Source organism: Tribolium castaneum, chromosome 1, assembly GCF_031307605.1.
Source record: "Tribolium castaneum strain GA2 chromosome 1, icTriCast1.1, whole genome shotgun sequence".
Lineage (NCBI taxonomy): Eukaryota > Metazoa > Arthropoda > Insecta > Coleoptera > Tenebrionidae > Tribolium > Tribolium castaneum.
Genome location: NC_087394.1, coordinates 11857797 through 11870635, shown reverse-complemented (window position 1 = coordinate 11870635; position 12839 = coordinate 11857797). Strand labels below are relative to the sequence as shown.

Here is a 12839-nt window from a genome sequence, read left to right as displayed (position 1 = left end):
GGTGGTAAAAAATCGTCACATCAAAGTTGGTATTCGACGCGTTTGCTTCGTTCTTCGAAGTTGTGCTGTGTCGGGTGTAGTCAAAGCAAAGCTTCACTTATCGGCAGAGTGATTTAATTAGTGATAAGGCGCGAGTTGAGATGGTTTGAGTGTTTTGTGACCGGTGAGCGAAATTCCACAGTGACAAAGTTAAAGTGGTCTGAGTCATAATGGCTTTGGGTAACGGGAGCACTCCGAACGGGGGTGTTACCCAGGAGAAGGCCCCCGTCGTCAATGGCACCAACATGGAAACGCTTCCGAGGGCTGGAAAACAGGTAACCGAAGACAGATGTTCCAGAGAAGAAGCGGCCAAGCGCGCTAACGCGTTAATTGCTGCCATAAATGGACGATTACGTAAACTTTGCTTATGGACTTGTTTTTCGAATTGGTAATTTGTGTGTCATACCGGGGCGAAAAAAGAGATTTAAATAATAATGGCATAACCAGTTCGCCGGTGGCTCCTGATCTATAAAATAAACGTGCGATTTTAGTCGTTTTACGATCGCGAATTATTACACTACCAGCTTCAAATATTTTAAATGGCTGTTTATATTTGCGTCTCATTAATTAATGATTGATGTAAATAAACATGCTCTTCCAATTTTGACGCGGCCAAGGTCGGTTTTCTTGGTTTTACTCTTTTTGTTACACGTGACCTGTGTTAACAACGGTCACATGATCACTAATATTTTTTTTTGTATTTTAGTTGGCTATGGCTTTTTTTTGAATTGTATTTTGTACCCTTATCATGAATATTATGAATGCAAAAAAGTAAGACAATTGTGACAGTTTTGTTATCAGTTAGATAAGAATTTTCACTTTGATGTTTGTTTATTTCCGTACAGGTAAAACTATTGGCATTTTAATAATACGTGTGATATAACAAATCAGTAATTTAGTTAATTACGAGAAAAAAAATTAGTTTGTTGCGTTCAATTTTGGATCTATACAGACATTGGGAAAAGTATGGAACCAATCGTTTTGTGCCTAAACTGTTTACCTTACGAAAACATTAATTAGAACATCATCACGAAAAATATGCTAATTTTTTTTTCGAAATTCTTTTTTCGAGTTGTGGCAGTTGACCAAAGTGGTTGTAAATCATCCATGAATACAACCACTTTGACCAAGTTCCAAAAATTTTCGTAATGAGTTCGGAACCCAACTTTAATAATAATTTATTAAAATAAAACCACGGGTTTGAAAACAATATTATTGCATTAGAAGTCAATTTAAAGCATAACCAAAAAAATTGCCCCAGCCTATTATTATTTTTTTTTTGAATAACTTAAAGCTAAAAAGAATTTTAAAAAAATATTCTTGAAAAATGATCACATTTTTAAAGCACTTGATGTGCTAATTAGTTTTTCGTAAGATATACAGTCACGATCAAAAAGAATGACACCCCTGAAACCGCAGCTACAAGTCTTTTTGATGTGGTACGGTTAATAATATGTGTACGTTTGGCTGGTTTATAAACTAACTAGCTGGGCAGTTTGTAAACTCACCTGTTTGTTAAAATTTATGACGGAAAAGATGTTAGTCGGACTTTTGCTATGTAGCCTGGTTGGTTGGAGTGACATTCTTTTTGATTGTGACTATACATATAGTTTAGTTTGTTATGTTGTTATTCAGTAATGTAATTCTGGCTTCCAGATGCTTTGTTTAAAGCATTGAGTACATTTATGGACGTTTTGTCATAAAACTTATTTTTTTATAAAGTTTTTTTTACAAAGTTACAAAATTAATTTTCTTTTTTGTACAGAAAAATCTATTCTGTAATATTTTGTAAGAAAAATACCTGACGATGACATGCTTTATGCCGAAACATCCATAAATATATTAATTGTTTTAATAAAGGATCTGAAAGCTATTATTATTATTACATTAAATAACAATGAATTTACATTTAAACTAAAAATTTCTGGTAAACCTGTCTATCACTATTACACAATAATTGAGTAAAGTCAGAAGAGTTGTAATGTTGCTAACTTAATTTCAAAGTCAGGGTTTACTAATTGAATATGCTTTGTTAAAATATTCTGCACCAGAATGAATTAATTAAGATGTAATGTCATATTGACCCTACTAACAAATTCATTAGCGACAGTTTTAATAAAAGGAGGCTTCGGTTTTTGCATTACTTACTTTAAAAAATAAAAAATAAAGTTAAAACAAATGATATTAAACATCAGCAAAAAGTTCGTTAAACGATTGCCATTTTATTTCTTAATTTGGGGTATTTCGTTGCTTTAACCGGGGTTAATTCGGTGGTTAACTTGATATAATATTGTCACCTGAGGATGAAACGCGTCGTGTTTCAAATAAACATCTGGTGTGTCGAATTTTTAAACCTTTTTAAGTTAATTTCCACGCCTAAAAAATCCAACCAGAAGTAATAACGCTCGGTATTTCAGCGTTTGGGTAAATTCTTTGGTAACTAACCGATGGTAAATCTTACCCAAGATTTTAACTTTGAATGCGTATTTCAGTGCATTAGTAGAAATTGGGTTAAATTCCCAGCTTTTTGATTTCTTGGTGATTTTTTATTGTTCCTTAAAATGCAATAGATATCTACACCACTCATGTTTTATATAAAATAATTATTACATCGCCTCCAAAAACGGGTCGCAGAAAGTGACAAAATTGCGCGATATCTGGCCAAAATAGTAGGTTAAAAAATGAGGTCACTGTACATGAGTATGATTAACCCTGAGGAAATAAATTGGTAGCCAAATTATTTTTGGTTTAACCGTCATATCAACTGAAATACCAGGCGTAAAGACTGAGAGGGAGGTTAGATTTTTTCGATTAGTTAACTCATGCATCGTTTTTGTCTTCTTCTACACTTATGTTTTTCGTGTTGTACTATTTTGTGATTTTTTGTGATTTTTTCTACTTTTCGACTTCACCAGCCTATGACATTCTAGGAACGGGTTATGGAATCTAGTTTGTACTAAATCAAATCTTAGCACAAAGAATTAAAATTTTGGTGAAGTGTTAACCACGGTTAGATACCCTGGCTACACATTCTCTAGTTTTTAGCGCAAAATTGACGAAAATTAACATGAATGAGACAGAAAGCAATTATTATTTTTAGATCCATAAAAATCAAAATTTTTACGTTTTTGAAAACTACAGGGGAAAAAGAAAGAATGTAATTTTTTCAGGTATTGAAGTCACCTGGTGGGAAAAATTAAGGACTGTCGTGTCTATTCAAAAAAAAAAAAACTAAATAATCTATTATTATAAGATTTCTTGTTTTCTATCTTTTGCTTTACTTTTCTTTAGAGTTGATAAATAGCTTAAAAATTAGGTTTAAGTTCATGAACCATGATGTCTCAAAACATGATAAAACAATAATATTCCATCAAAATAGAAATTATAAACTTTAACACAATAAAAAAGTTGAATTAAAAAATTTGTTTGCACTTTTCATTTATTTTAAACAAACAAAAACAAGTAGATAAATACCAATTTTCTTAGCAAAGTTGAACCGCCAAATAACCGTAATTGTTTATATTTCAATTGACTGAATTTATCATGTTTGTTACACGTATTAGGGATGTTACAAAAATTCTTGGTTTTCTGTGATGCTAAAGTTAAATAAGTATCATATAATAATTCAGTATGTATTACAAATTCGTTTCATAATGAAACTATAGAATCTGTGATCTATATCTTTACCACTTTACCTACTGATAAAAAAATCGCAACTCTCGTAAGTTGATTGTGCTATTTTTTTTAATATCTTTGGAACCGTTCAACCGAATATTATAGAATTTGGTATGGTTACTAATTGAATTATGCAATTTTTTGGAAATTACGGTAATTCCGGTTAATTTCCGGTTGCTCTACTTCCTTTCCAAATTTTCTGTCACTGTCTTTAGTCATTTATTACATCACATTATTGTTTTACAACCACCAATAAGATAAAATTTGCTCACACATAAAATCAATGAATAAGTATGAATTTTCAGTGTATCTGAGGTTTTATTTAAAAGGAATACGTTGACCAAGTCAAAGACTACAAATCTTTTTTTGTTCTTCTTATAACATTTTACCACCAAGCATTTAAAAAAAGTTGCAAAAATAACTTGTGTGGTATCATAAAAAAGTAGAGTTAGAAAAGTATGGACATTGCGCATGATTTAACCGGAAAGTTAATAATCTTGGTAAACAGTGAAACATGGGACGTTAATGTTCCTTGTAAAAATAAAAGATACATAGCTTGAATGGCTCTTGAAAATGAAATGCTAAATCATTTCTTCTTTACCACTATCTTAATTTCAAATCTTCATTTTTACAACCAACATAATCGTAAAATTCCAACTTGAAACTTTTGTCTGTTGTAGATTTTATTCTTTTAATTACTTCGTTTTTTCAATACACGCACTTGTTGTTTTGTAAGTGCGTTGATTCGTTGACTTATTGATTGCTAAACCTTAGTGGGAAAACGTTGTGTACTACTACTTCGTCATTGTCAATTATCTTACTTAATTTACAAATGAAAATGTTTACTTTTGTAGTTACACTAAATATACTTTTGATCATAGGGTATAACAGGTCACTAACGAAATAATTAATAATAGTTCAATGTGAACGACCTGAAACTACATACACCCAATTAAAATGTTACAACTAATTGGACAAAGTTAATTGTAATGCTTTCAAATTTTGCATTAGTTCACTTATTGCGGACGCAGACTGTTTTATTAATTTTTAATTTAATTTAGTTATACTTTACGTCTTTGGCATGGCTATTATTATTAATTAATTAAAACTAATTGAGATCTTAGATAATTTTTGGCATTTAAATTTTATTATGTCGTAAATTTTACTCGTCAGGTAGATAAATTTTCTGTTTTATTAATCAATGTGTCGAACATTTTTCAAACTTTCACTAATCCAACCTTGGAACGAAATCGAAATTCAACCGGTTTGTATTTTTTGTATTATTATTAATCAATCGTATTCAGCATGTAATCAATTTTTTGAATCTGAAAAATCGGCACAGGTTAATAAGAAAGCCTGCTTTGTACACATACAAGGTGATTCAGCTAAAATAACCAAAGTAACCGCCCGTGAATACTAATTTAGTAATTCTTCAGTCATTTAAATATCAAATGACGAAACTAAATTTTGAATGTCACTGTCAACGTCAAGGCATGGGTTCAGTTTGCATGAACCCCCCTGTATAAATTTTGTAGTAATGAGTGTGAGATAATTAATAACAGTAAATTATTAGTAATAGCATGCAACTAGTTAATTACTGGGCTTTTTTGTAGTTTTGATGCAATTAAACAGTTGTAATTTGTGTATGCTAATTACGAGACACATACCTTTGAATATGTGAACTCACGGTAACATTTTGCGCTTATTAGGGCATTAATTTGAATTGAATATGGTTCAGTAAGCGTATAAGGAAGTTATCCTCGACATAGAGTATGTTGCAGTTGTAAACTATAAATGGATATATTTTTGGACGACTTGAAACACAATAATGTATTATCTTATTTGTCCATCGATGAACTGAAACTTCTCAGAGAGCGATAGTGTGCCCATGATTTGCATTTTTTGAACGGAAAATCGATTTATACGACAAAACGTCTTGTTTGTTTGTAAGGGATTTTGGACTTGAACTTGAGTCGATATCTAGTTAATGTAAAACTAGTCAATACATGCAAATACTTTTCTTTCAATTGTATTCCGTCTGCACAATCCAGTGTTTGATTCTTTGAGAATAAGGTTTTTCCGCAGTGCGGTTTTTGGGGATTGCTGTGGTGAAAGAAATTTCGCTTTACAGATGTTCTTTTTAGATTGCTGATAAAATATTTGCATGACCATATGTGTGTTTTAAATGAAGGTAACCATAACTCATCGTTTAAATTTGCGAAAGCGACCACAGTAAGAATGTCAATGACGTTGTCTTTTTCAGGAGAAATAGTTTTTGTAATTATTTATAGCGTTTCAACGGGTTTATTTTTGCTTATAACTACTATTATTAAAACCGTGCATAATTATGGTCTATTATGCAATTTTATGGATAATCTGCAACATTTACGTAAACAAATAGACAGGAATTTGAATTAACCTTGAAAGATGTGTCATAAAATGTTGGAGGAGACAGTACAATAAACATATAAACTTTTCATCAACCATTCTTGCTGTTGCGAGATAAATTTCATAATCTTTTATGAGTTTAAATAAAAGTTATTCATAAAGGGTATTTATGACAGTATTAAGCCAAGCTGTTTCGCGTATGAAATGTCTGGAATTTAATTTCACGAAAAAGTTCAATTGCATTAAATTGAAAAAGCCTGAGCTCCAAATTTGAATCTTAATGAGAATTTTGGATGGGAAAGAACTTATTTCTAGCTTCATGTATTGACAACAAGAAAACGAATTTATTTCTTATTTTAATAAAGTATCAGTTTTTTCGCCGTTTATTGGTCTTCACAGAATATTTTACAGTTACGATCGTAACAAAGTGACTGGTTATATTTACAGAGCGCTAAAAGCTTCTCTACCGGTAGGTAAAGTTCAGAAAGTAAGTACTATTTATACTGAGAGTGAAAAAGACATTTTATCCATTGGTGGTCTTGAACTAATGTAAGTGAGCAAACGAATTTTACGGTTCCGGTGCGCTCTGGGCGAATTCCGGACACCTGGAAAATTGATACAAAGTTTCATTTAAAAAAGTGTTCCAACGAAATTGGTGGTATTTTAATTGTTTTACTTCAATTGGGTCAAAAATAAACCAAAAATACTTAGTTTAATAATGGTGGTACCCTCGCTTTTTAAGCCTCTTTGCTGAAAAATCTCGAAATTAAGAATTAATTTATCTTACTTCACTCGACTTAGCGCGTTTTTGAACAAAAAATTTTCTTTCGAGACTTCGTTATCGAAGAAAAAAGCAGATATTTAAGTTTAGCAGTACATAATTATTGATTTTTTTCGCGTATTTTAGCACATTTTCCAACCAAAAAACTAATTAATTCGCAAAATTTAGTCAAGAGCAAGCCATAAAAGCATCAAAATAGGTCGAAAATAGGAATTATTTTAGTTTTTTTTTCAATTAATTAAACATTAGCTAGAAAATCACGAAATTTAATCCACATTATTTTGGCTTATTTTGTGCGATTTAATAGTATGTTAACTTTATCTTGCAAGATTATACTAAAGCTTTATTTGATTTGTTTCACTAGATTTAGTTTAATTTTGAGCGAATTTTTTCAAAGATACGCCAAAAAACTTAGTTTGGTAGAAAAAAGTTTTATGTATTTTATTTTTCAAACACGTAAACACGTTTTTGCAGTTATATTATCAGTGTTTTGTGAGAAACAGTGAAAAATCACTAATAAAATATTCTTTTTCCTTCTCAGAATGTTCTAATACGGTTTACAGCCAGTAAAGGAATTATCTTACAAAACTTTATGAAAAATTAATCGAAATTTAATCAAGCACCTAAGTCAGACCGAAAATTGTGTAAATTCTTGCGTTTTTTCGATTTTTTTTGAATTAAAAACTATGTTTTTTTGAAAAACTTTCTTAAAAGTAGGTGAAAATTAGATTATTTCAAGATTCATTTAATAGATTCAGAGATTCATCTAATCAACGAAAACTTTTTGCAAAATAAATTTTGGTCAAAACTAATGTTATTTCTGCCTTTCTTGGGCAGTCAAGCCCAAAATTAGTCTTTTTTTAGGCTGAAAAGTGACCAAATTATTTTTTTGGGTCTGAAGTTTTTTTTTGTATGAAAAATCACTTCTTATATCAGAACTCATATTATCTTATCTTTTTTCGGTCGAGACTGATTTATTTTACAAGAACACCTAAAATCACAAAAGAATTGGAATCTGTTGGTTTTTTTTAGAGTTAGCTTGTTTTTGAGTTAGATTTTTGTCAAACTAAGTCGAAAATCTTATTCTGTTTTCGAGTTAAAAGTAAGTTTTGGGATGTCGCCAAAAAAAAACAAATCGAAAAATAACCAAATTAAATGAAAAAGTACTTAATTTTTGCCTTTTTAGTGTTTTGAACTTTTTTCAGCTGGAAACAGAAATATTTGCTTGATTTATTTAAACCAACCCGAAGAATTAACAAAATTAGACCGAAATGAATTGTTATTTTTGCTTTTTTTGAGTGGTTAACACACTAAGGTCCGGTTTATAGATAGCTCTTAAAATTTAATTCGTTGTTAAAAGTTATTATATTAATTATTGTAATTATTATAAGTTATTATATTCACACATTTAATTACACATTTAATTAATGACGCTTCTATAAACCGGCTCCTAGTTTTTTCTTTCGAAATATTTCCCCAAAACTGGCTAAAAAATCACCAAATTTGATCAAAATCTATACAAAAAATGTGTCTTATTTCAGTCAGTTTAGTTCATTTATTTTGTAACATCTTGTTGAAACATGCCTTAAAATCACAAAAATTAATAGTTATTTGTTTAACGACTTTGACTGTAAATCGGACGCTTTATTTCACGAGTGGAATATTAAACCACGAGGTGAGATAAATAAACCGATTTCCACGAAAACGAGTTGAATATAACATTTTATTCTTCAGATTTATTCAAATAGTTGTCAAAACTTTCTTGCACAGGAGAAAAACTGTAAATTTTGACAGTGTCGAAGAATAAATGAAATTTAAGTTACTTTGCCTGTTTTACTCGCTTTTATTATTATATATTTATTTATTATTTATTTTGACAAAATTTGGTCTAAAAAAGACTTTGGACTTTTTTAAGTTTGTTACCGAATACGAATATCTAAAGGTTAGGATCTGAAATGACTCAGAACATTATTTCAAAAATAAATTTTTGCTCATTCAGATGAGCAAAAATTCGCATGCATGACCTTACTTGAAGCTTCACTTACCAAGCACTTTACATAATTACTGGGTGGAAAAAGCACTAAAATCTGCGTGTCAAGGTTTCCACTGCGAAATGTAACAGTTTCTAGCTAATAGATAAAAATAACCTGACACTAGAACAATAATGCGAATTTTATGCACTTTGTCGCGGTGACATCATTGCAAACAACAAATTAACATTTTAAAATGATAATAGCTGCTACCACTTGTACGGCACTACTCCTATAAATAATCCAATGTCGGTTTGTTATTTTTAAAGCGGGTGTAATGGGATCTCTGTTTATTATTTTTACGCAATGAATAATTACTTTTTGATAGCTCCGATAATGTAATTATATCATCAGTCAGAAACCGCTGTAAAATGCGATTAATTCAATTTGTTAATTTTATACACGTTCTTGATTGCATTTTTATTGGTTGTATTTTTGTGGAGAATTTGGGCACGAATGGGGTGTGATGCTTTTAATCATCGTTAATATTATAGCGACCCCATTACGTGCTAAATGAACATTGTTTCATTAATTTATAAAAAAGACGGTCACGATGTTCAACAGATGTTAGGCGTTTTACTCGTATTAAAATTGTATTTACACAGTCAGCTAGAAAGCGGTTGGTCTTAACGTGCACTTTTATTTGAGTGCATAACACGAGTTAATAAAAATTTTATTAACATACGCAGTGCCTAGTTTGATGTTTTATCTAGTCTTGAGCTTGCTGCGTTAATTACCTGCATTTTGACCCCAACGTGGGCAGGGAAATATTTTTAATAAATGCATCTCAAGCACTCGTAGGCGTCTTCATTTAAACAAGTGTTTCTTATTGTGGAGTCTCTTTGGCTGGGAATTTATCCATTGTTTTTGATTGTCTATGCGGGTCGAAGAACAATTTCAATACTTGTGAATGAATGGGAGGTCTTCAATAACCAGGAACACATTGTCACCACATTTTGAATTGACTTGTGGGTGTCGTATGACAGGTGTCTACACACCGATAGAAAATTACATATGAAACTAAAGCTTATTTAAATGGGAGTGTCTCAGACGCGTTCGTTCTCATTTGAATTGTAGGTTTTATTGCAGCTTGAAAGCGTCTCGTAACGGAATTTTCATGAGTTGATTGGGTTGCGAGTGAGCTTTGTTTATGAGTGGAAAAAGCACTCAGCATGTGATTAATTCTGATGTTCATTACATTGCAAAGATTCAACGTTTCATGAATACTGTAATTGATAGCTAATATGATTGGATTTTCACTCAAACGTCGGAACAATCAGTGAGAATATTGTAATAATTGCCATGCTGGAGTAAGGGTAATTTGAACCACATTGTGCTTAGTGCGTATCAAATGTGGATGATGCTGTTATGCACATGTTCGACATTAAAATCAACAAAACAAGATAAACTTTAATTTTTTATAATTATTGTATTGTGTTTTGCGGTGCATTTACTGAATAGTCCTATGCAAGATGAGTTAGTTAACAGTGTGTTTTTAACACACGGTGATTCAAAATTCTACCCAAGACATGGTCCCGTACTTTTGAATCATCCTGTATTAAAAAAAAACTTTTGACTGTGTTAAAGGAATTCAAACTAAGTTAAAGTTAAAAGTTTCTATATCAAAATTTTTTGGAGTTTTTTTATGAGATATAATCGCTCTTCAAAGTTAGATTTTCAGTTTAAAGTTTTTGGGACTTTTGATCTGAAATTATTTAGCGGAAACGATAAATTTTGCAACATTAAACAGATATTTTTAATTACTTAATTTAATTAGTGCCTTATGATGTTCCAAACATTTAATAAACTCGCCAGTAAGACAATGAATTAAATGACATTATTGAAAACAAAAGCACAAGAAGTAAAACGGTTACTAAGGAAAACATATGAAATAATTATATAAAGAATCAAGTTGCTTGTAAACAAAATCTGGCTTCATTTTTTAATGAACGTCACGTCACCATTTGAGAACTGGTCCGACACTTTTGAATCACTTTGTATATCTCAAAAACCAAAAATTGCAACGAATTCAGTTTTTACTATTAAATACTATATATTTTTTATATTCTTGTAATTAATAAAAAAGTCGCTGCAAACAATAGATATTATTTCTTGATTCTCTTTGAACCAACAACGTTTACCTCAATGTTGTTTTGTGTAAAAATATGCACCAACTTGAAAAAATAATAATGTGAAAATAAAAAATTCAGATAAATGTAATTTTGGGTATATTGACAGTTTTTTTCAGAATTTTTTGCTCCAAATATCATGCAAGAATTGCTTGTCTTAGAATGAAAATTTTTGATTCATTGTTATTTTAATAGTACAAGGTGTGTTAAAATTATTTTTATGTAGTAGTTATCTTGAGATTATGGTTTACAAGTATAAAATTTTGTGCGCTTTTCACAAATGAATTCGCTGTCAGTATATGTCAGAACTGTCATTTATGATATTGGCAGTTAATTACATTTAGAAATTTTGTTAAAATGCACGTAAAATGTTACATTGTAGAAGAAAATACTTTTATGATCGAAGCTTATCTCTGGAGTGGAGAGTTAATAAATGGAAAGTGACAATATTCAATATCTACACATCTGTCATTAGTTTTATGAATTGTAATAAGAAATTCATAGACAACTAAAGTCATTTCACCACACTTGTATTTTTTAGATTTTTAATGTTTATTATAAGGAATTGTACAAAAATTTTGAAAAAAATATATACATAGAGAAAACTATAAAAGTCTTTAATAGTAAACAATGTTTTTGTATGATTATTAGTAAATGAATTATAAACAATAGGAGACTTACCTGTGATAGCATCAATTTAAAAATATCGCAAAAATAATACAACAAAATTTTTATTTTGCAATTTCCTTTATCAATTTATAAGAATCTCTGTTTATAAAATTTGATGTTGGGATCTATAGAAAATGTAGAAACAGAATAGTTTCATTTCATTCAGAGAATTTGAAAAACAAAGTCAGAAAAACGAGCATAAATGAGTGTCTTGTGTCTTTTATAACTTGATAAAAACAGATAAATTAATTTCAAATTACGAATTTAATTTTTTTTAAATCGCAAATTTTGATATGGGACCGAATGACTTTTTCTGTGAGGGTCATCTTTGTCACCACAATTCTGAGCAAATTCAGCTTTTGGAAAATGGTGGACACGATCGAGGAATTTTTGGTTGGAGTTTTTGAATTAACAGTATAAGCATTAGATATAAATATAGTTTTTTATTATACAAGACGATAAATAGATTGTTTATCTTCGAGTAAAAAGAGTGACGAAGTCACGAGTAGATAAAGAATCTTAATTGTCGTCTATAGTACAACAATTTTTTCTATAGCAGGGCTCTATGTTTAAGAGAAAAAAGGTATTGTTAACATGATAATCGTTCAAATTAATATGTTGGAATTTGTAAATTTAATTGAATACAATAAATTTAAAACATTTTATTTATCCTTGCGGTTAAAGTGCTACTTTATCTACTCAAAAGAGTTGATAAAGAAACTGTTTAACATCTACTATATTAAAAACTACATAATAGCAAAGTCCGATTTCTCTGCCACTTATTAGTTTTTTAAATATAGTAAAAATACTCACCCTGTATGTAAAATGATTTAAAATTCTAGGACCATTTTTTGGATAGTGACAAAAGTCATCCATCTGCGTTAAAAGTTCCTATAACAAAAAAAAAATTTAAGTCTTTTTACATGACAAAATTGGTAACAAAAAAGCAACAATTAAGGAAAAACAACTTTAAAAAATAAAAAATGGTACATTTTTTGAAAAAAAAAGACATTTTTGAACTAACTTGCATTGGGAGGTAAGTTGATTCGCCTGATATTTGCGATTATTAAAAAGCGTTAGTTATTTTTAAAAGTAACGTTTTCGTTGAGATTGTGTTTACATTTTTAG

The 12839-nt window shown here is 30.0% G+C and overlaps 1 protein-coding gene across 17 annotated transcripts in view; it reads left to right on the top strand.

The window, feature by feature from the left end:
* The window catches only part of LOC656174 (ankyrin-2), a 133235-nt gene continuing 120396 nt past the window's right edge, over window positions 1–12839 (top strand). For 14 of the 17 annotated variants that reach the window (XR_010336337.1, XM_015978439.2, XM_015978438.2 and 11 more), the window contains exon 1: window positions 1–314. Coding sequence is in view for 16 of the 17 variants with exons in the window: in XM_015978439.2 (XP_015833925.1) it covers window positions 210–314 (105 nt within the window). In the remaining variant the exon portion in view is untranslated. The remainder of the gene's footprint in view (window positions 315–12839) is intronic. The other 3 variants (XM_015978444.2, XM_064359901.1, XM_015978443.2) reach the window with 1 other exon arrangement.